General features: G+C 49.3%; 2 protein-coding genes across 2 annotated transcripts in view; both read left to right on the top strand.

The window, feature by feature from the left end:
• LOC142312000 (uncharacterized) overlaps positions 1–26,260 on the top strand; it is a 227,626-nt gene that overhangs the window by 62,464 nt on the left and 138,902 nt on the right. The window lies entirely within an intron of this gene.
• On the top strand, positions 922–4,568 carry LOC142310537 (oocyte zinc finger protein XlCOF29-like). The gene is made up of 3 exons (XM_075348059.1): positions 922–974; positions 4,070–4,214; positions 4,344–4,568. Exons 2-3 carry the CDS (start codon positions 4,137–4,139, stop codon positions 4,566–4,568), a joined length of 303 nt encoding a protein of 100 aa, XP_075204174.1. The 5' UTR covers positions 922–974; positions 4,070–4,136.

The raw sequence follows: 26,260 nt of genomic DNA, 5'->3' as shown, positions 1-26,260 counted from the left end.
TCTAACATGCTGTATTTAAGAGCCCAGGCCGCTGTTTAAAACATAAAAAACACTTTATAATACTTACCTAAACCGTCACTGCGGCTCAAATGGGCGTCTTCGTCCTCCGATGCCGGCGCCGCCTCTTTCGCCCATCTTCGTCCTTCTTCTGAAGCGCAGTGCCTGACGCATCTACGTCATACACACTCGCCGGTCCCGCGCATGCGCACTACAATACTTTGATCTGCCCTGCTCAGGGCAGATCAAATTGCGCCTGCGCAAGACCTGAATGCCGGCAAGTGTGTATGACATCAAACACGTCATGCACCGCAGCTTCAGAAGAAGGAAGACGAAGATGGCTGAAAGTGCTCCGGCACCGGAGAACGGAGATGCCCATCTGACCCACATCCACCGCAGCGACTGGTTTAGGTGAATATTATAAAGTGTTTTGTTTTTTTTGTTTTACACAGCGGCCTGGGCTCTTATATACAGCATATTAGAATGCTGTATATAAGAGCCCACTGGTGGTGGCCGCAGCTTATATACTGAAAAACTGGTGACGGGTTCCCTTTAAGCATATTCAGGAAAAACATGCAGCCAAAGCAGAGGTTTTGACTTTTGCAGGTTTGGAGAGTGTCGTTCCTTTCACAGGGGGATGATTTGCATAAAATGCTCCTGAGAAAAGAAGCTAAATGGATGATGTTTTTTGAAGCCCAGAGAGATTTGGGTCTGAATTAAAAAAAGCGATTGTCTGTAACTCTATAGGATACTATCATTTTATAATCCCATTTTGTGTACCATTGTTTTTAATTTCTGAACAAGTCTTGTTTGTCTCACCTGTTGTCTAAGTGGTTGATTGGTGTATGACCATGTCTTCTTGAAAGGAAGCGCTGCTACGTCATATAGTACAGGATCTGTTGAAACGCCATCATCCATCTGTGTGGCCCACACCTATGTGACGTGAAGAAAATCAAAATAACTGCTGCATTTTACCGGTGAGTGCCATCCCTTCATTTCTGTTTCTTTGGACTTGTTTTATTATTTGTCTTTCTTATTAGTGACTTTTTATGAAATAAAGATTCAGATATTTTAGAATTTTTCTTTTAGATTTGTTCTTTGATTTTGGTGCTGGATTGGCGATACAGTGGGTACGGAAAGTATTCAGACCCCTTTAAATTTTTCACTCTTTGTTTCATTGCAGCCATTTGGTAAATTCAAAAGAAGTTTTTTTCCTCATTAATGTAAATTTTGAAAATTTATTAAACAAGAAAAACTGAAATATCACGTGGTCGTAAGTATTCAGATCCTTTTGTTCAGTATTGAGCAGAAGCACTATTTTGAGTTAGTACAGCCATGACTCTTCTTGGGAATGATGCAACAAGTTTTCACACCTGGATTTGGGGATCCTCTACCATTGTTCCTTGCAGATCCTCTCCAGTTCCGTCAGGTTGGATGGTGAACATTGGTGGACAGTCGTTTTCAGATCTCTCCAGAGATGCTCAATTGGGTTTAGGTCAGGGCTTTGGCTGGGCCAGTCAAGAATGGTTACAGAGTTGTTCTGAAGCCACCTTTTTGTTATTTTAGCTGTGTGCTTAGGGTCATTGTCTTGTTGGAAGGTGAACCTTCGGCCGAGTCTGCGGTCCAGAGCACTCTGGAAGAGGTTTTCTTCCAGGATATCTCTGTAGTTGGTCGCATTAATTTTTCCTTCAATTGCAACCAGTCGTCCTGTCCCTGCAGCTGAAAAACACCTCCATAGCGTGAAGCTGCCACCACCATGTTTCATTGTTGGGATTGTATTAGGCAGGTGATGAGCAGTGTCTGGTTTTCTCCACACATACCGCTTAGAATTATGACCAAAAAGTTCTATCTTTGTCTCATCCGACCAGATAATCTTATTTCTCATAGTTTGGGAGTCATTCATGTGTTTTTTTGCAAACTCTATGCGGGCTTTCATATTTCTTGCACTGAGGCGCTTTCGTCAGGCCACTCTGCCATAAAGGCCCAACTGGTGGAGGGCTGCAGTGAATTGACTTTGTGGAACTTTCTCCCAACCCCCTACTGCATCTATGGAGCTCAGCTATAGTGATTTTGAGGTTCTTCTTTACCTCTCTCACCAAGGCTCTTCTCCACAATTGCTCAGTTTGGCTGGACAGCCAGGTCTAGGAAGAGTTCTAGTGGTCCTAAACTTCTTCTATTTAAGGATTATGGAGGCCACTGTGTTCTTATTCAGATCTGAGCCTTGTTTGAATTCTGTCTGAGCTCCTTGGGCAGTTCCTTAGACCTCATGATTCTCATTTGGTCTGACATGCACTGTGAGCTGTGAGGTCTTATATAGACAGGTGTGTGTGTCGCGGGCGGGGAGGAGGGTGTCAGCACACTACGCTCGCCCCCTTCTGCTCGGGTCCGGCGGCCGCTGCTCAGTGGTGGCTCGAGCCGTAGGCCGGATCCCGGGGGGTTTTCTCGAGCGACACTCCTCGCCCGTGAGTGAAAAGGGGTTTGTTGGGTGCGGGGATTGTTATAGTTCGTGACGCCACCCACGGTTGTGGTGATTTCACCACCGCTGCTCAATGCGGGGGTCCCGGGAATGGTGATGCGGAGCAGCCAGGTGTTGTGTTGCCCCTCCGTGGGCAGGGGTTGGTGATCCCGGGGCCCGGTGATGGTTTGTGAGGTGCGGGGCCTGGTGGGTGCAGGGACGCGGGGGCAGCGCTGTGCCTTGCGGCACTGTGGTACTCACTCAGCCTGAGACACGGATACAGTTTGTACGGTAAACCAAGCGGCTGGTAGGACGGTCCCACAGACGGCTGCACCTGCTCTCCCGGTAGGTGACGGTGATGTCCCTCTTCCTTGCACCTATGGTTGACTTGTGGTAGCGGTGGATTCCCTCCGGTTACCCGCTCCCCGACTACAATCTGGGCCGGAGGAGCTCTACACTTTGCCCGCAGGCGCTGGCCCTGAGAAACTGGTGCCTTGGCGGTGGCGGTGTCTCTCTGCTTCAGGTTGAGCTGTTGCCTTCACTCGGGACTTGGTTGCTGGGGGATCTACGTCCCCTTCACTGACGGATTCGGCAAATTTGGCGACTCCTAGCCTTGCCGGGGTCCGAGAGGCCCCTGCCCTGGTGCTGACTGTCCTTCGGAACACTGCTCCAGACCACCGGGCACACAGCCAACGGGGTCCTTACAGGAACTTCCAAACGGTCCCACTCCAGACGGTCACCGCCGTCGCTGACCTTGCTGTTCTGGCCCTACACAAAGCTGGACCCTTCAGGCTTTCTTTCCTTCTTGTCACCTCACTTGCTTTCCTCCTTTACCACCTCTCTACTTTCACTGCTTGTTTACTCTTTTCTAGCCCTCGGCTAGACTTCACTCTTGCCCTGCCTGGGCTTAACTGCCTGGTTTCCCCCGCCTCCAGAGCTGTGATCTCCTTGGTGGGCGGAGCCAACCGCCTGGCCCACCCCCTGGTGTGAATCATCAGCCTCTGGAGGAAGGCAACAAGGATTTGTAGTTTAGCTGTGATGTGCCTACCTGGAGTGTGGGGTGTGGTGGTGTTGTGACCTGTGACCCCTGGCTTGCCCAGGGCGTCACATGTGCCTTTCCAAATCAAGTCTTTCAGTTTAATTAAACACATCTGGACTCCAATGAAGAAGTAGAACCATCTCAAGGAGGATCACAAGGAAATGGACAGCATGTGACTTAGATATGAGTGTTTGAGCAAAGAGTCTGAATACTTATGACCATGTGATATTTCAGTTTTTCTTGTTTAATAAATTTGCAAAAATTTCTACATTTGTTTTTTTTCTGTGAAGATGGGGTACAGAGTGTACATTAATAAGAAAAAAATGTTTTGTTTTTTTTCAAATTTACCATATGGCTGCAATGAAACAGAGTGAACATTTAAAGGGGTCTGAATACTTTCCATACCCACTGTTTTCTGTGAGAAATCTCTGTGTGTGACTATAGTTGGATTGTGTGTTATACCGGGGGCAGGACGGGGCCAGGACTGGATGTAGTGATCATGTGAAGCCGGTAACAGCTCCGGAGATTCCTTACATGGGATCTTGCTGATGTTACATCCTCATCTTCTCCCCATTCAGGTCCCTACAATATCGGATCCTCTCAGATCTTTTATATAAGAGAATTCTCCTGATTGACCCATCAAAGATGGATAGGGACAGGGACAAGATGGCGGAGAGGATATTACACCTCACGCTAGAGATCCTCTTCCGGCTTACTGGAGAGGTGAGATATTCTGATGACGTCACATTACATCATTCTTATCTATGGGAATAACAGATGGACAGAACTGGAGAGGTGAGGACTCTGGAAATGTCTGTAGTGAGGTTTATTAATGTGTCTCTCCATAACCAGGATTACACAGTAGTGAAGAAGACCTCTAGTGAGCGCTGTCAGGACCCTGTGTCTGAGGGATGGGGAAGACCTCTGAGCCCAATCTCGAGAGCTCCACCTCACCCCCTGATATATGAGGACATCAAGGAGCAGAAGATCCTAGAACTCACCTACAAAATGATTGAGCTGCTGACTGGAGAGGGGACACTGCTGGGAATGCTGGGACATTATACAGTAACGCTATGAAGGGATCGGGGGATGACGGTATCATTGTATGTGTCAGGTTCCTATAAGGTGTCAGGATGTCACCGTCTATTTCTCCATGGAGGAGTGGGAGTATTTAGAAGGACACAAAGATCTGTACAAGGACGTCATGATGGAGGTTCCCCAGCCCCTCACATCACCAGGTAACAGACAGGACTAAATACACACAGCCTATAATTATCTGTATATAAAGAATGAATTCAGTCTCTGTATGTGTTTCCTCCAGTTCTATCCAGTGACAGGACAACACCAGAGAGATGTCCCCGTCCTCTTCTTCCACAGGACTGTAAACAAGAAAATCCCGATGTTCCTCAGGATGATCAGGTAGATGGAGAGAAGGTGTCATGAAATGTCCCTATGATGTGTAGACTGCTGTGAAGGTCTTGTGTTGAGTCTTGTTTTATCCACCAGTATTATACACTGAATGGCCAATTTATTAGAGACCCTTTCTCACATGTGGTAATGTAATGGTGTGGGGAATGTTTTCTGAGCTCATCATGGGTCTACGGATACCTGTAGATTGATGTTTGGACACTAGAGCTTACCTAAGTATTGTGACAGGCCAAGATCATCCCTTCATAACAGCTGTTTACTGTTTGGTAGAAGGAAAATAACCCATGCCATTCATGTAATCTCTGTAAATCTTCCCGTGCCCAGCTGCAGGGCTGGCCTTCTGTAACTCTCACCTGCCCAACTGCAGAGCTGACCTTCTGTACCTTTCCTCTGCCCAACTGTAGGGCTGACCCTCTGTAACTTCCTCCTGTCCAGCTGCAACGCTGACCCTCTGTAAGTCCCCCCTGCGCAGCTGGAGGGCTGACCCTCTATAAAACTCCTGTGCTGCATGGCTGACCCTCTATAACTCTCCCCTGCCTAGCTGCAGTGCTGACCTTCTGTACCTTCCCTCTGCCCAGCTGCAGGGCTGACCCTCTGTAACTCCCCCCTGTCCAGCTGCAGGGATGACCCTCTATAACTCTCCTTTGCCCAGCTGCAGGGCTAACACTCTGTACCTTTTCTCTGACCAGCTGCAGGACTGAGCCTCTGTAACTCCCCCCTGCCCAGCTGCAGGGCTGACCTTCTGCAACTCCCCCCCCCCCTGCCCAGCTGCAGGGCTCACCCTCTGTAACTCCCCCTTGCCCAGCTGCAGGGCTCACTGTCTGTAACTCCCCCTTATCCAACTGCAGCGCTGACCTTCTGTAACGCTTCCCTGCCCAGCTGCAGGGCTGATGTGGCGCCCTGGACTAGCCAGGTCATCACAGGTAACACACACACACCCCCACCCCCACTAGACAGTAACATTAGCCAAACACAAAACCCTTGTTGCCTCCCTCCAGGGTCTGATGTCCACACCAGGTGGGGTGGAGCCAAGAGGTTGGCCCCGCCCAACGAGGAGTACACAGGCCTGGAGGCGGGAAAAGTGACAGTTGAGTTTAGGAGTTGAGTGGAGGAGGTTGAAGTGGAGAGTGTCTGGGTTTGTGGCCCAGGCACTGACAACAAGGTTGGCAGACGGTGGTGGTCGTCTGCAGGAGAAGTGAATCAACGTGGAACCATAGGACCGGGGTCGGGCGTTGGCCCGCCGGTACCGACCGGGGAGCGAAGTGAAGCCAGCACACACAGGCAGGGCCATCGGGCCCCGACTAGGCTTGCAGTCGCCATCAACAGTCAAATCCGAGTGTGACAGGAAATCCAGGGGTTTCCTAACAGCCAAAGACCCGTTAGAAGGCAACCGTCCGCACCGTGAGGGTATACAGCTACCGCCTAAGGCTAGAGACCCAAGGGCCAGCGCCTGCTGGCAAACTGGCTCCTCCGGTATCCATACACCGGGGAGCCGACTACCGTTGGGGATCCATCTGTCTTGCTAAATTCTACTAAAAAGGGGGCTGAAAGCCCGTACTTACGAAGCGCTCACTGATATCCTAATCAGGCACGAATACTAAGATTCTTTATAGCAAGATATTATTTATTTTAATAGCACATGAATAGTCAATGGTACATAGGCATTAGAACTACTTTTTTAGTCATAGAATCTTATACAATAACAGAAATATGCATCAACATTACCGATATGTTGCAGCATTCCTTTCTCATCGGAGGGACTCGATTAATGTGAGAAGGAAAAACAACCCGGCCTCTTGCATCACAGGAGCAGTGCCTACACTTCAATGTCCTGGAAGGTTTCCCTAATCTCATTAAAAGAGTCCGATCCTTTTATAAGAAACTTTGTATGTTGTGTTTTCTGAATGGTTAATTGGTGACCAGCATGTGACAGCTGAGTCATGTTCATGTAACTTGAACACAAACTGCTGTGGGCACCAGCAGCTTCCTGCACATTTACTTGTACATTCTGCCAGTTGACAACTGGCTGACCACAGTTGACCACAGTTTTAGTGAAATATTGCAATGAGCCGTAAATTTTATATGCAAGCTTCCTTACACCTGTTTTAAGCCAACCACAAGTTTCCTGTAAGTGGAACTGTAAAGGTTACTTCCTCATTATCGTGGTTTTGCTTCAGATCTGTTTGACACGTATTCTTTGTCATGGTAAAATTGGTTATCCAGAGGACATCTCTCTTTGATACTGAATTATTGATAGGTCAAATAATATCTGGGATCACTGCTATCTTTTGATTATGATCCCTATCTAATCACATTCATTCTTCAGTCATATCACATTGGTATCACAATCGGTCCTTGATCCCAGGGATTATTTTCCATCATCAGTATTCCACTAGAGGAACATCACTCGGAATATACCATACCATGACCAAGAAATATCGTTTGCCATAAATTTTGTTTTCTTGGTTTGTTTAAATAAACGTTGAATCACAAATATAATCACTTTCACTACTATGTATATTAAAACTAAAAGCAATATTATCTGAAAAGCTCCCTTGAATATCATGTGTTTTGGCTTTTGCTCGATATTCAAACGAATCATTACACATTAAATTTCCCGATATGGTACTACAAGTTTCACTAGACCCATTTATGAACATATTGGCATAAGGCCATAACATATCATGAATTGTCCTTTCCACTAAGCTGGGTTTAAAAGCATCTACAGTATTTACAGTTGTCCCAAAACTTATTTTTATATTCCCCATAGGGATGAATCCCAGGTTAGTCGGTCCAATCTTATTTCTTGGTACCCAAATTCCTCCCTTAAAAGCCAGACTGTTGCATTCAAATTGCCTTGGCCCTGTGTCAATCAAAGCTGAGACTCTTTGAACATTTCCACCTTTCCAATGTATGCTAAGATTGACGTAGGGACGTTCGTCCCTTTTTATCAATAGGGGGGCTTGGCTGGCTACCTATGGTAAATCAGTTCCTTGTGAACTTTCATTTACACAGACTTCAGTCTGTGTATTAGCCCTTCCTTCCGTGGCCTTTGTGGCCACGGCTGCAGCCAATTCTTCCCATGGATAAACTGACTGAAAATCTTCCCAAGACACTTTCTTTGGTTTCTTTTCCCCTTTTCCTTCTGATTTCTTTACCTTGGGGGTTTTTGAACCCCCTTCCACATTTGTAGTGGTCACTTTCTTTGCGGATAGAACTTTCTGTTTGTACAACTTCCATAATTCTCCTGTCTCCTTTCCATCAATCCTTTCCTTACTGATCCCGGCTTTAAGCAAAGCCTGGAACATGTCTTTGCGAGACACCCATGGGGCCTCCCCTACTGATTTCTCTTTACAATCAGGATTGTTTGGCTTACTGTTACCAAGATGGGCTTCAGGGGACAGGTTATCCCACTGTCCCATATCCTGTAACTCCCTTATCCTCCCTAGAACTACACCGATTGATTCTCCAGTCAGTGCTACAGTTAAGGTTAAAATAACTGTTTTGTATGCTGGAGGAGCATGTTTAACCAGCCTATTTCTTATGCTGGCTGTCAATGGGCACTGGAGATAATCATCATCCATTCCCAAAAGAGGAAGAGCATTCCTCATTGCTTCTTCCTTCAGCCTTTCCATACCATCTTTTAAGGTATACCAAGGTTTATCATTGATAGGAAAGTCTGCTTTTGATGGACATTTGTCCAGAAAAGCATGGGCTAGGATCATGATTAAGTTTTGAGTACCATGCTCATTATGATCAACAAAATAATTTTTTATTGATCTCTGAATTACTGGGTCCCGAGACATGGTGACAAATTTTGCCACGTCTCCGGTGTCAAAGTGCACTCCACCTCCTCCGAGATTGTGCACCCTGACCAACCAGGGAATTTCTCCTTCTCCTGGTTTTTATCTAAACTGTGTTAAAATGCTATCAACTTCTCCCTGAGAGTAATCTTCAATGGTTACTCGATTTTTTACATGAGGAATCGTTCTCTCATTTGTGATGGCATTACCATCTTCGTCATATTGCAGATTCCCTTACCATCCCGGACATGTTCCCGGATGATCTCATTCTCTGTCCTCTCTAGGCGCCTCCTTACTGGATTAGCCTGAATCTTCCCTTTATGGTAATCCTCCTAATCAGATGATGAAGATGAATCCCACACATCCCCATCCCAAGTATCGGGATCCCAGTTTATAGAAGCTGAGGCGATACTTTTATGTACTTTGGTTTTATTTACTTTTCCTCTTCTTTTCTTGTACTTATTTTGAGCAATTTTTACGGCAGCTTTTTCTGCCACATTCTGATATTGTTCCAATTTATCTTTCAACAGTCTGGTATTACATTCCAGAACTGTTTTCTGGCCACCTAACTCTATCATCTTTTGTTCCATCTGGGAACCTTTCTTCTGCATCTTTAGATTACGCTCATGCATTACACTATATGCACTTGCCAAAATCCGGATGCGCCGTCCTAAAGACACTACATGACCTGCTTTCACAGGGACACTACCGAATACATTCACAACATCAGTAGCTTCACTACCCTTAAGCTTATCCTGCCATTGTTCTGCCAATCCACAAGACACTACATCACCTGTTTTCACAGGGTCACTACTGAGTACATTCACAACATCAGTAGCTTCACAACCCTTGAGCTTATTCTGCCATTGTTCTGCCAATCCACAAGACACTACATCACCTGTTTTCACAGGGTCACTACTGAGTACATTCACAACATCAGTAGCTTCACAACCCTTGAGCTTATCCTGCCATTGTTCTGCCAATCCACAATTGACCAATTCATGTGCTATAAGATTGTAGGGAGCCTCAGTCCAGCTGGGGATCTCCACAACAACCTCCTTAACACTATCCTTACGTTTTCTGAACATTTTGACACTATGCAAAAAGATTGAAAAAAAAAATATCTGGAAATTTGCCAAATATATGTTTTTAATTTCTAAATTACAAAAATTCGTTAATTTCTTCTTATAGAAGTAATCCTGCCGACTACGCCAATTTATGTCTTGCTAAATTCTACTAAAAAGGGGGCTGAAAGCCCGAACTTACGAAGCGCTCAGTGATATCCTAATCAGGCACGAATACTAAGATTCTTTATAGCAAGATATTATTTATTTTAATAGCACATGAATAGTCAATGGTACATAGGCATTAGAACTACTTTTTTAGTCATAGAATCTTATACAATAACAGAAATATGCATCAACATTACCGATATGTTGCAGCATTCCTTTCTCATCGGAGGAACTCGATTAATGTGAGAAGGAAAAACAACCCGGCCTCTTGCATCACAGGAGTAGTGCGTACACTTCAATGTCCTGGAAGGTTTCCCTAATCTCATTAAAAGAGTCCGATCCTTTTATAAGAAACTTTGTATGTTGTGTTTTCTGAATGGTTAATTGGTGACCAGCATGTGACAGCTGAGTCATGTTCATGTAACTTGACCACAAACTGTTGTGGGCACCAGCAGCTTCCTGCACATTTACTTGTACATTCTGCCAGTTGACAACTGGCCGACCACAGTTGACCACAGTTTTAGTGAAATATTGCAATGAGCCGTAAATTTTATATGCAAGCTTCCTTACACCTGTTTTAAGCCAACCACAAGTTTCCTGTAAGTGGAACTGTAAAGGTTACTTCCTCATTATCGTGGTTTTGCTTCAGATCTGTTTGACACGTATTCTTTGTCATGGTAAAATTGGTTATCCAGAGGACATCTCTCTTTGATACTGAATTATTGATAGGTCAAATAATATCTGGGATCACTCCTATCTTTTGATTATGATCCCTATCTAATCACATTCATTCTTCAGTCATATCACATTGGTATCACACCATCGTAGTCAAAACAGGACACAAAGGTGCAGGGAAAGACAGCCGCCATCACCTGTCCGGGGAGAGACACTGCAGCCGGCTGCGGGACCCGTCCATCCAGCCGTTTACCGAGGACTTTGTGCATCTCTTGCTGAGTGAGTACACCCGTGCCATCCGGCACCGCGGCGCGCTGTCCCTGCAACCCTGCACCTCACCTACCCTGCCTCCCCGTCACACCACCGGGCCCCGGGACCACCGACCCCTACCCACGGAGGGGGAAAACAACATCCCAGCTGCTCCCTACCATCGCTCCAGGGATCCCCGTCACCAGCAGCGGTGGTGCCCATCTTCACCACAACCCGTGGGTGGCGTCACGGACTAAATCCCTCAAAGCAACCACCCTTTTCACTCACGGGGGCGAGGAGCGCCGCTCGAGTCCCCGGATCCGGCCCACCGCTCGAGCCACCGAGCCACCGAGCAGCAGCAGCCGCAGCAGCGCCGGACCCAAGCGTTGGCGAGCGCAGCGGCGGCGTCCTCCCCGCCCGCGACACTGACCCTCTATAACTGTCCTGTGCCCAGCTGCAGGGATGACCCTCTGTACCTTTTCTCTGCCCAGCTGCAGGATTGAACCTCTGTAACTCCCCCCTGTCGACCTGCAAAGCTGACCCTCTGTAACTCCTCCCTGGCCCCCTGCAGGGCTGACCCTCTGTAACTCTCCCATGCCTAGCTGCAGGGCTGACCTTCTGTAACCCTCCCCTGCCCAACTGCAGGGCTGACCCTCTGTAACGCTCCCCTGCCCAGCTGCAGGACTCATTCTCTGTAACTCTCCCCTGCCCAGCTGCAGGACTCCTTCTCTGTAACTCCCCCCCTGACCAGTTGCAGGACTGACCCTTTGTAACTCTCTCCTGTCCAGCTGCAGGGTTGATGCTCTGTAACTCTCTCCTGTCCAGCTGCAGGGCTGACCCTCTGTAACTCTCCCATGCCCAGCTGCAGGGCTGATCCTCTGTAACTCTCTCCTGCCCAGCTGCTTTTTCTCCCATAACTTTCACATTAGAGTGAATACAATGACCCATAGCTTTCACCATATAATGACAGTACTTTCCATCAGGGTCCTGTAATAACAGTATATTCTGCAGCTCCACAAGTGAAGCTTTCTGTCACACAGCATTTGTCTCCAGGAGGTCCCGGGATCTTCCACTTCTTTATAACAGCAACATGACATTACTTTTTCTTACCTCCTCGGCCTTCACAGTCCTCAGATCTTAGTCCTATAGAGCATCTCTGGGACCAGGTAGAATGGGATGTTCAGTGCCTGTCAGTTCCTCAGTGTAATTTTCGGTAAATGTAAGAAGCTTTCATGTCCCCATGGGCCTGTAATCCTGCAGAACTATTTCATCACCTGGAATCTTTGATATGATAAATTGCTGAACTCCTAAATGCCAAAATAAATCCAACACTACTAGATGGGAGTCTGTAATAATGTGGCCATTCAGTGTATGGTTTATACTTGGTGGAGATGACAGGATAAAGCTGATCATAGACATTAGATGTTGTCTGGATCTTCTCACAATTTTCTGGTTATGGAGACTGCTGATTACAATTAGGAGGTGACAGGTTGGGTTATAGAGGAGACCTGCAGCTCTCTGATATCTACTGCTGTCAGTTTTGATCGTCATGGTCATTTATGATCTTTTCTGTTCTTCTGAATCATTTCACACGACTTCTCCATCTGTCTGTGACTTTACAATATTTGTTTCAGGGTAAAGATCTGACCCATATTAATACTACAGAGACATATGTGAGGGGTGATGAGCAGTGTAAAGAGGAGATTCCTACAGATAACCGCACAGGTGAGTAGTGACCACTAAATGCAGAGAAGTCACAGAATTTACTCCATCACTGGCTTCTATAATAACTTTGCATGTTGTAGCAGAGTGGGTTCACATGGAATTTTTTATGTGGCTTAAAATGTAAGTGCTGCTTCATTGACATTTGCACTGTGGACGCCTTTGGTCTCCTTTAACTGTGTCCTGTAGAACCTATGATCAGTATATAACAAAGTCTCCTACATCAATTACTTTTTCCTTTCAAATTCCCTTAACCTCCTAGCTTATACTTAGACCTGGATCCAGCAGTCAGACAACATCACCACCCCTGCTGCTCTCTCATATGGTGGCCTATAATCTTCACATACTGCCAGACGAGATGGTGGTATTGGTCATCTGCTTTTGAAGTTATCCCTCCTGTACCCTCACTTATCTTTCCTTATTTTGACGTTCATTCTATCAGACTTTACTGGCCTTTCTCCCTCCGAGGGGCGGTTGTTTATCTCCCTCCAGGCCTCCCCCATCAGTTCTTCAGTTTGTAGTCTTTGACATTCCCATTCTCCTTATGGGGGATTTTAATGACTCGCCCCAGGGCTATGGGGTACTCGGTCCCGGGCGGTGTACTACTGGGATGTGTCACTGGGTGGCCGTTGCCCGGTTCTGTGAACCTGGGGGTCGCTTTAAAGGGGGTTATATACAGGGGAATATTTAATAAAGTTTGTCGTGACGCCCCTTGTGGGTTGCGGTTATGGAGATAGAACCAGCGCTACACAGTCTCTCCGCTGGGGCTGATGTTGACGGCAGCCTGGATGTTGGGCCTTCCGCAAGTATGGCCGGGGCCCCAGGGGGTAGGTGATGGAGTTAAGCATGGAAAGAAGGTAGGCCACACCAGGGATTGCAGTGTAACTGGTTCTTTTTACTAACAGCATTTGGATGGCTGGTACCGGGAGGAAGGTTGGTCCTCACCACTGGTCCCCTTAGTCCCAGTGCCGGTTTGGTGACCTGGTGGCTTCTTTCCCCTGCACCTTTCTCAAGTTGGTGGGTCCCCGTGGTTTGCAGCATCTGGGGGGTCTCTCAGTCTGTGGTCCGTACGGCGGGCAGTGTGAACCCTGTTAGGTCGGTGTTCCGTTCCCTGGTTCTCCCTTTACTGCTGATGCCCCGGACTTCTAAGGTCAGTGAGGTCCTGGATGGTCCCCTCACTGTGCAGATTTTATCAGGTCTACTTGGAGCGTTTGCCTGACCTAGGGCTCTGTACCCCGTCGGTGCTATGGTATCGGGAGTACTTCGCCGTACTCCACCGGCAACCACACGTCTGGGCCCTCAGGTCACCCGTTACACTCTCCTTTCAGTGCGGTTACGTCCGTCTCTTCTCACTTCCACTTACTAACTGTCTGACTGTCTGTCCCCTCCCACCTGGTTGTCGTCTAGTGGACTGAATCGGCTCCACCCCTAGGTGGCCATCCATTGGGTCCAATTCTAGTCTGTCACCAGTCCTTGGGGATAGGGGAAAAACTGGGATTGAAATGTGTTCTGCAGTTACAGGCACTGGTCTTCCAGGTTCCTGGAGGTAGGCTCTGCATCTTTTACAGGATGCAGTACCTTGTAGTGCCTTGATGGTTTCAGGGGAACTACATTAACATCCCTATTGATAATCCCCTCTCCTCATCTTTTATCTCTAACATGCGCTCTTGGCCTTTCATAACTTCCTTTCCTACACTTGAAGATGGGTATACTGGACCTGGTTTTCTCCCGGCTTGGTTTAATGCATGGTCTTACTAACAACCCTCTCCCACTGTGACCACAATGTTCTTTCATTCTCTGTGAACCCACTCATAACACCCCCACTTACCACACTTCTAGGAATATGCATGTAATTAATACCCAGAAGCTTGTGAAGATTTTGCAATTATCATGTACCGCCCCGCGGCCTCGGCTGCGGCCGCCGAGCCGCTCGGATCCGTGCTCGTGTGCTGCGGACGGTGGGTCGAGCCTCTCACGGACCCGGGGGTCACGTTGCTCTGAAAGGGGGTCTGTGGCGGTGCACGCAGGGGGTTTGGTGGAATAGGTAAAGTTCGTGACGCCACCCACGGGTTGTGGTGATTGTATGGTGGACACCACCGCTGTCGTTGACTAGGCCTCCCGGGGACGGTGTTATGCAGCTCGGTGTTAACCCCTCCGTAGGCAGGGACGATGGTCCCGGGGGCCCGTGGGAAGGGTGCTGAGGCGAGGGAGCGTGGGCGTACTGGGCGCAGCCCGAAGGCGCTGGTGTACTCACTCTGACACAAAATACTGGAGTCTCTGGTAAACCAAACGGCAGAATGGACGGGGCCCGCAGCCAGCTGCAGTGTTCTCCCTGGACGGGTTGGTGATGGCTGTCGTTTCCCTGCACCTGTGTTAGGCTATGTGCGCACTAGAAATGTGAATTTTCTCAAGAAAATTTCTTGAGAAACTTCTGGGAGTGGAAGATTTCCGCACCTGCGGAAAAATCCGCGGCAAAAACGCATGCGGATTTGCCGCGGATTTACCGCGGATTTACCGCAGGTTTGTCCCTGCAATAAATAATAAAGATAATCGATAGACAGATAATGGATAGAGGGAAAGATGGATAGATGAATAGATAGATAGAGGGATAGATAGATAGATGAATAGATAGATAGATAGAGGGATAGATGGATAGATAGATAGATAGAGGGATAGATGGATAGATAGATAGATAGATAGATAGATGGATAGATAGATAGATAGATAGATAGAGGGATAGATGGATAGATAGATAGATAGATAGATAGATGGATAGATAGATAGATAGATAGATAGAGGGATAGATAGATAGATAGATAGATAGATGAGAAAAACCTATATAATGTTCCACCTCCCTGCATTTTCTAAGCTGGCACCCTTTAGTGACTTTCATGTGGCACTAAAGGGTGCTTAGCCTTGTATTTAGCCATAAAATAAATAAATAATTAAAAAAAAACGACGTGAGGTCCCCCCATATTTTGTAGCCAGCTAGGGTAAAGCAGACGGCTGCAGCCTGCAGACCACCGCTGGCAGCTTCACCTTGGCTGATAATCCAAAACAGTGGGCACCCCACGCTGTTATTTTAAATTATATAAATAATTTAAAACAAAAAACGTGCGGTCCCCCCCATATTGGATCACCAGCCAAGGTAAAGCGGACAGCTGGGGTCTGATATTCTCAGACTAGGGAGGTCCACTGTTATTGGACACTCCCCAGCCTAAAAATAGCAGGCCGCAGCCGCCCCAGAAGTGGCGCATCCATTAGACGTGCCAATCCTGGCGCTTTGCCCCAGCTCATCCCGCGCCCTGGTGCGTTGGCAAACGGGGTAATATATGGGGTTGATGCCAGATGTGTAATGTCACCTGGCATCAAGCCCTGGGGTTGGTGAGGTCAGGCGTCTATCAGATACCCGACATCACCAACCCAGTCAGTAGTAATTAAAAAATAGACAACAAAAAAAGTTTTATTTGAAAAAACACTCCCCACATAGCCTCTTTAACCAATTTATTGAAAAGAACAATCAATCCACGTCCGGCGTAATCCAATAGGGGGGGGGGTCCCACGGCGATCCATACCATAGTCGCTGTCCCAGTCAATGAAGAACAGAATGTTCCCCATTGGCTGGGAGAGCTGTGCAGTGACCTGAGCTAACATCAATAGGTCAGCCGAGGTCACTGCAGGGGATGCCGAGCGCTGCCATCAGGAGCATAGATGAGATCATTACCTTCTGTGATCATCTCCTGTACTGCTGACGTCAGCGCTGTCACTGACTGCGTTGTCAGAAGTATCGCGAGAGCCCGTGACGTCACCGCTAGTGACAGTCTCGGGCCGCTCGTGAGACGGGCATAGACAGCGCTGACGTCAGGAGGCAGGAGATCGTCACAGCAGGTAATGATCTCACCTCCTGACAGCAGCGATCGTCATCCCCGCGGCTCCCAGCACTGCAGGATGTCAGTGTCTGCCTGCGCTGCCGCGTGACAGGCTGCTGACACTGCGGGCAGACACTGACACCCTGCAGTGCAGGCAGCCGCGAGGCCGGAGCAGGACACAGACTGGCACCTGGAGGTCGCACGGAAGTGCTTCTGTGCGGCGTCCAGGGAGTGTGACGTCTGCTCCGCTTCCTCTTCCTGGCATAATGACATCGCTTCCTGCAAAACCGCAGGCAGCGATGAGCATTCCCGCAGGTAATTCGCGGCTATTCCGGGGGTATACCGCACATCATTGCTACCTGCGGAATACCCCCGGAATACCCCCGGTACCTGCGGAAATTAATGGACATGCACATTTTCTCAAGAAAGTTTCTCGAGAAAATTTTCTCAAGAAATTTTCTTGAGAAAAATCCGCACAGTGCGCACAGCTATTTTTTTTTCTCATTGAATTTCATGGGAAATGTCTGCACAAAGATTGCAGACATTTCTCAAGAAATTTCCGGGGCAAATCCGCGGGTAAATCCGCAGGTAAAAAGCTCTAGTGCGCACATAGCCTTATGTAGATGTTGACTCCTGTGCCTGGACACTGGTAGTCCGCTCCCCGGCGTGTAAGTGTCGTAGGAGCCCGTTTGCCCGCAGACGCTGGCCCTTTGGATCTCTTGCCTTTGGCGGTGGCACTTATCCTGGATGGTTGGGCGGTTGCCTTTAATCGGGACTTGGGTGGGAATGAACCCCTGAGGTCCAGACCACAATCAGTGAATTTGACTATCAGGGCGGCTTCTAGCCTAGTCGGGGTCTGAGTACCCTGCCTGGTGCTTGGCTCCCAATCGGCTCCCCCGTTCGGTACCTGCGGGCTACCGCCCGACCCCGGTCCTACGGTTCCACTGACCGTGCTGCCAACTCCTGCAGATGGCCACCACCGTCTGCCGACCTTGCTGGAGGTGCCTTGGCTCCGACCCAGACACCTAGCAGTTCCACTGGCGGGCCTGGTTTCATGTCCGCCTGTGCGTTACTTTCCTCCTCTCCTTCCACTCTCCTCAACTCAACTCACTGAACTGACTGTGTTTTCCAGCCTCCAGGCCTGTGAACTCCTCGGTGGGTGGGGCCAACCGCCTGGCTCCACCCCACCTGGTGTGGACATCAGACCCTGGAGGGTGGCAACAAGGATGTTTGTGTGACTGTTGTCACCTGTCCGGGGAAGGGGTGTGTGGTGTTGTGTCTGTGACCCCCTGGCTAGTCCAGGGCGTCACATTCCCCCTTGGTTTAACGCAGACCGTCCGCGGGCTGCCCGTCCATCACCGGTTTTATTTATTTTTTTTATGAAAAGGTAAACAAATAATCAACATTTTATGAACATTAAGCATATTTTTTGTTTTAAAATCTTCCCTTACGGGAGGCACATTCTTGACCCGTTACAAACGGGAACATTTTTATTTGTAACAAGGGAACGGATCCATGTCCTTCCGCTTTCCCACTCAAGCAACCTAGCCCTGATGCTGCCCCTAAGACAGGAACCTGTCCAGGCTACCCAAGCGGGAACGGGTACGGTACGTCACACCCTGCAGTCACTCAGAGGCCCCACGTCCAGGGGGACCCCTGACCCGGAGGATGGTCACCGGTTCCTGTGGTGACCAGACCTCAGCCTGCTCTGCTGCGGGTCCCTCCTCCAACTAGCCTCTCCGGAGACTGGCAGTTGCGGGAAGGGCAATTGGGGCATTATTTACAAGCCCAACGGTTATTGGGTTGGCCTGTAAGTTCTCAGCCTTGTCTTTGGGAAGTGGGGACAACAAAAGTCCCAACAGGGACGGACGCTTCAGTAGCCGGGTCCGCTACCATAAAAACAATGTAGGTCCCAACGGGGACTTGCTGTAGGGTCCCAACGGGGACAACATCTTTAGAACGGTTGGCAGCCAGGAACCGCTGCCTTTACTCATCTTCGGTTTCGACATACTCCTCCTCTTCATCAGAGAGGGTGGTGGGGAGAGGCGTACATGCATCTGAACACCCATGTACGCCCTCCTTACACCCAAGGCTTGCACGGAGATCTGGAACATCTGGGATTCACGGGTCTCACCGTGAACGGGTCCTGCCTCCTGACGGGTCGGCGGGTCTGGAAGGGTCTGATCCTGCCGGGGTGTTTTCCCCCAGGTGGACTTCTCGTTCGCCCGCACTACGGCTGCCATTTCTTGCATCTCCTGTTTCCAGCCCAGAGCTTGTTGCATCGACTCGACCTGTACCTGGATACAGAACTGCGCCAACTTTCTTTCCAGCCACGTCGCCGTCCCTGGCGGCAATTGGCCCCATGCCGCCTCAGCTTCAGCGTCTTGGGCGGGCACCGCTCCCGCGGCCCACGCGGGAACTGTAGCTTCTCCTTTTCCGCTGGCGGTCTTCCCTGCAGGCAGATCTCCGTGGGCCGGTGAGGCGGACCCTGCTGCCGGTGCTGGTGGCAGCGGACCGGGCGGGGGGAGCAGCGGCGATCGACACAGACAACGGGGGAGGCAGTATAGGGGGTCGGGGCAGACCAGGTCCCTCAGCCGCAGTGGCCGGTCCCTCGGGGACACAGGGGCGTGGGTCGCCCACCCACTCCTCTAAAGCTGCCTTCACCTCGTACGCCCGTGCCACCACAGCCAGCTCCTCCTCCTCGGCTGTCCATCGCTCCATCAGGAGACGCACCTGGGCCTGGTTGCGGTGACATATTGCCGCTGTCCGGGCTTCCATCCACGCCGCTGTTTCAGGTGCTGGCTCCAGAAATTCGGGCTCTCCAGACGGGGCGGACATGTTGCGTGCTCAGGTTCCAGGAACAAGACGGGTGCAGAGTCCTGGCGTCCCTGCTCTTTATCTTCTCGGTCACATGAGGCAAGATCTTCGCCTGCCCCCCTTGGTCTTTCTGCAGCACTTCTCTCTTTGGGGGCGGGGCTTCACTTTCGCGCCTTCACTGCTCGGGGAAGACGACTCGAGTGGGAAACTTTCGCGCCAAAGATGGCGGATCTTCAAATTTTTCAGCGGGACGCCACTGACGGGGACTAGAAGGTGCACTTCTACTGGTAAATAGACTGGTTCAATCCTGTTCGTGACGCCAGAAGAGTCGAAGTGTCCCGCCCCGCGGCCTCAGCTGCGGGCGCTGAGCCGCTCGGATCCATGCTCGTGTGCTGCGGGCGGTGGCTCGAGCCTCTCACGGACCCGGGGGTCACGTCGCTCTGAAAGGGGGTCTGTGGCGGTACACGCAGGGGGTTTGGTGGAATAGGTAAAGTTCGTGACGCCACCCACGGGTTGTGGTGATTGTATGGTGAACACCACCGCTGCCATTGACTAGGCCTCCCGGGGACGGTGTTATGTAGCTCGGTGTTAACCCCTCCGTGGGCAGGGGCGATGGTCCCGGGGGCCCGTGGGAAGGGTGCTGAGGCGAGGGAGCGTGGGTGTACTGGGCGCAGGTGCGGTGCGCGGCCCGAAGGCGCTGGTGTACTCACTCTGACACAAAATACTGGAGTCTCTGGTAAACCAAATGGCAGAATGGACGTGGCCCGCAGCTGGCTGCAGTGTTTTCCCTGGACGGGTTGGTGATGACTGTCGTTTCCTTGCACCTGTGTTATGTAGATGTTGACTCCTGTGCCTGGACACTGGTAGTCCGCTCCACGGCGTGTAAGTGTCGTAGGAGCCTGTTTGCCCGCAGACGCTGGCCCTTTGGATCTCTTGCCTTTGGCGGTGGCACTTATCCTGGATGGTTGGGCTGTTGCCTTCAATCGGGACTTGGGTGGGAATGAACCCCTGAGGTCCAGACCGCAATCAGTGAATTTGACTATCAGGGTGGCTTCTAGCCTAGTCGGGGTCTGAGTACCCTGCCTGGTGCTTGGCTCCCAATCGGCTCCCTGGTTCGGTACCGGCGGGCCACCGCCCGACCCCGGTCCTACGGTTCCACTGACCGTGCTGCCAACTCCTGCAGATGGCCACCACCGTATGCCGACATTGCTGGAGGTGCCTTGGCTCCGACCCAGACACCTAGCAGTTCCACTGGCGGGCCTGGTCTCAGGTCCGCCTGTGCGTGACTTTCCTCCTCTCCTTCCACTCTCCTCAACTCAACTCACTGAACTGAACTGACTGTGTTTTCCAGCCTCCAGGCCTGTGAACTCCTCGGTGGGCGGGGCCAACCGCCTGGCTTCGCCCTACCTGGTGTGGACATCAGACCCTGGAGGGTGGCAACAAGGATTTTTGTGTGACTGATGTCACCTGTCCGGGAAAGTGGTGTGTGTGGTGTTGTGTCTGTGACCCCCTGGCTAGTCCAGGGCGTCACAATCATAGGCCCCAATTTCCTCACTGTCATGTCCTGACTCTGCTCTGAAACATTATAATGAAACACTGCAAAATTTCCTGGATGAAACTGCACCTCCTACGCAAAGAACAACTCTGCACAGACGGCGGTAATCCTGGCACACGCTACACACGTTTCCTCCAGCAGTGCTCCAGGTTCCCTCACCGTCTGTGGAGAAAATCCAATCTGGCCAAAGGTTTGATCCATTATATGTTTATTCTTGTAACATACAACTCTTCACTTCACCTCCCCAAACAAGCTTACTTCAACACCCTCATACATGGACCACACATCCAAAAATCAGTTGATCTAGTGCCGCTACGCACAATTTATGAAACAGAAGATGAGGTTCTTAGTTTAACATTCTGATCAGACTGTGTAGAGCCCACTGCCATGTCACGATAAATTTCTGTGGGTCCCTAACTTCAAATAGCCTTAAAGGTGTGGCGCAATGCACCAACCACTGCCGCTGCCACAGTGCACCAGCACAGTGGACAACCTGTTGCCTCACAACACCCATGCTGCAAGGCTGAGACACCAGACAGCACGGCACACTGCCCCACAGCCACAAAACTAAAGAAACAATGCCCAACACATCACACCACAATCATTGTGCCTTCCCTTTTTCCTCATACGTACATAGTAAGCTTGCGAGCAGGACTCCTCTTGGTATCCGTTGAATTATGTCATTCTGTAATCTCTTTATTGTCTGTATATATCGCCTCTGAATTGTAAAGTGCTGCGGAATATGTTGCCACTATATAAATAAAAAAATATTTATTATATGGGGGTTTGGTGAGGTAAGATTTGCCAAATTTATTAAGAGGAAAATGGCAACGAATTAACTTGGCACTTCTTCTCTGGCATACACTTTCACAGATATGTTTCTGCATTCAAGGACTGGAGTAGCATTTAAGGCGTAACTTACACCACCAGAGTAGCGGAACTTTTTAACAATTCGCAGGAGGGTCAGCACCACACTTTGTCCATACTCTGCCCACTTTAATAGAACTGTCTGGGCTGGCATAAAAACGTCAAAAGTTGCATAATTTTGTGACTCTTGAAAGTGTTTTACTCCAGAAAACTGCCATAAACCCTTTCAATCAAATGTGTATTTCAATGAGGCAGACATTCACATACACAAAAGATGTCACAAGGGTCTCTTGTCCTGGAGAGAGACTTATGAAAAGGTTTTGGATCTGAGTCTCACATTGCCTTGTGAGACTCTGCATATTAAATGTAGCTGTTTTCTTTTTGTGCAGCAAGGGTTAAGGACTCAGTCTCCTGGTTAGTTCAATCTCAGGTGCATCCAGTTTGTGACCACTCCCCTTCCCTTTAAGTAATCAAGTGACGCCCTGGTAAAACCAGGTAGTCACAGAAAGAGTTAATCCTCCTTGGCAGCTACACAATCCCCACACAGATGTACAGCAGCCAATAAGGGCCCTACTCACCCCCTCCCCAGGAAAAGGGAGGAGGCAAGGGGAGCTAAGGAAGTGACAGAGCAGAATTCAGGTCAGCTGTGCTGTAACCAGTGGAAAGCTGACAGGGGAGGCTTGCAGCTCCCCAGGTAAAGTGGTTGCCGGGTTTGGAGCCCTGGACTACAGGACTAGGTGGCTGTGAGGGCCACAGGCGACGGAGATCCGGCAGCGGGGAACCTGAGGCGACCGGGACAGGGTTGGAGCCCGCCGGTACCGAGAGAGGGACCCAATATGGAGGCCGTTCAAACGGACTAGTCCAGACAAGAGAGAGACAGACAGAGAGTGTGGAAGGAAGGGCCCCTGGCTGTACATCTGGGTGTGGGACCCGAATACACCCGCCAATGGTGACCGGCCATTTGGCAAGTTGGTTTACAAAGGACTCTGTGTTTTCTGACCACACACATCAGCCTAGCTTCATCCAACACCAAGACAACCGAACTGTGAGTTTCCTGCTCCCTGCAATCCCTGCCACCACCACAACTCCCAATTGGGCCCTGGGACTACAACTCCCCTACCCGTGGAGGGGATCCCACCTTGCTGCCCCACACCATCAGTCCCGGGCACGGTCCCCAGAGGCAGCGGCGGTGCCACCATCTCATCACCGCAACCCACGGGTGGCATCGCAGACAATCCCCCTTTACATCTTCCCCTTTTGTTGTGGAGCCTGGGATCACAGACCGGGTCACGCCACGTGATACCTCTAGAAGCGACCCCATTGGCCCGGTTCTGAGTACCCCCTATACCTGGGCAACACAATCACGTATTCCGTCACCTGAAGCCTGTTAAAGAATTGCATTCATTCTCAATTGACCACCTTGGAGAGAGGAAGCATTTGGAATTGTTGGAGCTGTGTTGCCTGCAGCCTTGGTGTTTGGCTGCAGCAGTGAAGATTGCTGTATACCATTTATGTCTATGTCCCCATGTCTGTCCTCCCTTGCGTCTTATTACTGTAGTGGTAAAATCTAGGACACGCACCAGCCTTGGCACTAGAAGGGTTAGTGGATGGGACTAGGAACGTGATGGCGGTGGGTGAAGGACCCGCTTAGGGATGTTAGAGAACTCAGAGAGCAGACGCAGGTTAGTGTCAGGTGGTGACCCGTCTCCCCTTTCCCTACCGTAAGGGCCTTCCTACCACTTTTCCATCCTCGTTGTACCTCTGTATTGCGCCATGTATCCCCTTGTCCATGTGTGATAATAGCTCAGGGGAAGGTTATCCTGCATTCTTATGTGTCTCCTGGATCTGCTGGAGGCTTCTCATTGAATTTTAATAAAATTCCTTTCAGACATCGCCCTGCTAGGTTTGATAAGGCTGAATGTAGACGGCCATGTAAAAAAATTGTGACAGTTATGTTTGGAAATTGCAGACCTGTTTGGTTTTGTGCGCAGCTCTAGATTTGCGCTGTTGATGGGTGAAATATCTTGGTACATTATTGGGACTAGAATGAAGCAGAGATTAGCAAATTTGAGTTAATTGACTTGTCACAGTTTGCACAACTTGCTATTAAATTTGCACAAATTAGCAAAAGTCCTAATTGGGCACTACTACAAAAAATAATATTCACCTCGGTGTAGGGAAGCCAGATAGGACAGGGTTAAATCCTAGCACTATAGGTCTTGATTATGTGCATCGGGATTAGCTATGACTAGAAGCAGGCCATGTGTTCACTTGTCGGTCTGCTGGGGGAGCTCAGAAGAGGGGAGTGTGTGTGTGTGTGTTTTGAGACTGGAGGAAGTCTGAACCAGAGGTGTGCTGAAACCAAACATAGAGGTGTTTGCTTGGTGATCACATTAATACAAGTGTGATCTGCTACCTGAAATACCAAGATTGGTGAGGCTACATTTCCCTTGTTTCTTTGTGCCCGAAAGAAGAACTATTTGTTAGTCACTTGTACTGAATAAATGACTGTTTTTGTTTATGCATTTGTGCTGAATCAAGCTGATTCATTTTGGGGTTGGAGAGTTTATGAAGGACATTAAATTTGTCTATGTTCACACAGTACATCTTTTACTGCGTTTTTGGTGCATTTTTGAGGTCACAAAGGTGCACCTAAATACATTCATTTCCTTCTTCCAGCAAATATGAGATTTCTTTCTTGCTGTCTACACTGTGCATCTTTTTTTGGCTGTGTTTTTGAAGATGCAGCATGTCAATTCTTTTTGCGATTTGCCAGCATTTTTGAGCCCTTACTGTCAATAGATTTAACTTAAAAAACGAATTGGGCAAAATTCAGTTAAAGGAGTTATCCGACATACACTCCAAAAACAATTGTAAGCTAATCTGTGCTGTATTGTCATATAAATCACCCCTACATTGTTATTTCTTGTTTTCTAACTTTTGTTCCTCTTGAATTCACCCTTTATTCTCTGCAGCTCTTGTTTACATTCAGCTCCAACAAACATGACAATTTCCTGTATTCTTGGTTGCCAAACCTCAGTCAGAGCTGTCACCGCCCAGCCTCAGTGACCAGAAACGCCCCCTGCCCGGCCTCAGTGTACAGGAACGCCCCCTGCCCGGCCTCAGTGTACAGGAACGCCCCCTGCCCGGCCTCAGTGTCCAGAAACGCCCCCTGCCCGGCCTCAGTGTCCAGAAACGCCCCCTGCCCGGCCTCAGTGTACAGGAACGCCCCCTGCCCGGCCTCAGTGTCCAGAAACGCCCCCTGCCCGGCCTCAGTGTACAGGAACGCCCCCTGCCCGGCCTCAGTGTCCAGAAACGCCCCCTGCCCGGCCTCAGTGTACAGGAACGCCCCCTGCCCGGCCTCAGTGTACAGGAACGCCCCCTGCCCGGCCTCAGTGTCCAGAAACGCCCCCTGCCCTCCCTCTGCACATTCAATGGCTGTCAGTATTCTGCCCAGCACCTGACCTCTCAGCATGTGACAGAGCAGAGATCCAGCTTCTCTCATCTGTGACACAGCAATCACATCCCATCCACAATGGTAACAGAAAGAGTTGTTACATGTTCCTCACCCCTTATAGATAAATGAATACTGTGTAAGGCTATGTGCGCACGTTGCGTACTGTCTCTGCAGAAATTTCTGCAGCGATCTGAAGAGCACACGTGCGCTTCAAATCGCTGCAGAAAATGTCCGTAGAGAAAAAAAAAAAAAGCCGATTCCATGCGCTCTGCCTGCAGCCTCTCCCATAGACAGAGCAGGGGCTGCCGGCAAAGCGCACGGAAGAAGTGACATGTCACTTCTTAGAACGCAGCGCTTCGGGCAGCAGCCGAAGCGCTGCGCTCTAATACGCCACGTGCGCACGGCCCCTGCACAATCTCCATAGACTGTGCAGGGGACGCAGGACGCATGCAGTTACGCTGCGCTTTGCATGTATTTACGCAACGTGCGCACATAGCCAAAGGCAGACTATATATAGCACCCAATGTGAGTCTATAGTAGATATATACGCCATGTATGTATGGTACATGTGTGTGTGTGCGTGGTTTGTGTCATATAGTTATGTGTATACATATATATATATATATATATATATATATATATATATATATGCGCACATAAATTCTCCAGGCTTATCCCTCTATGTGTCACTATATGAATTGACACATTGGGCTCCGAATGTGGAGTGTGCAGATTGCATACGAGTGGTCACATGACCATTCATACTGACTGTCGACAACTGTGTCTGCTGCATATGATGTGAGGATTCACATATCTACACTGTGTAGCAGCAAGCAAGAAATCGTGCGATAATAATAATAATCATCATCATCTACAATAAAATATAGTTACTGCAGATTTTTGTGAAAAATCTTGACCACTATTTTTTCCTTGGGCTACATGATATTTTGGTCATGCTGTCATACATCACAGCATGCCTATGTCACTACTAGCATGATGCAGGTCTGTGAGGTGGCTTTCATTTCCGCACTGTCTCGTTCACCGTCTGTCTCTGTCTGTCTCTAGCTTTCCGTCTCTTTTCTTTCCCTGTCTGTC

This window comes from Anomaloglossus baeobatrachus, chromosome 5, assembly GCF_048569485.1.
Source record: "Anomaloglossus baeobatrachus isolate aAnoBae1 chromosome 5, aAnoBae1.hap1, whole genome shotgun sequence".
Taxonomy (NCBI): Eukaryota; Metazoa; Chordata; class Amphibia; order Anura; family Aromobatidae; genus Anomaloglossus; species Anomaloglossus baeobatrachus.
Note: the sequence above shows the minus strand (reverse complement) of the source record. Positions and strands in the feature narration are given on the sequence as shown.

Bases quoted from the DNA above. Each gene is read 5' to 3' on its own strand.
- LOC142310537 (XM_075348059.1), top strand. From the start codon at position 4,137: ATGGATAGGGACAGGGACAAGATGGCGGAGAGGATATTACACCTCACG. The intron at 4,215-4,343 runs GTGAGATATTCT...CTCCATAACCAG, and splicing joins TCTTCCGGCTTACTGGAGAG to GATTACACAGTAGTGAAGAA.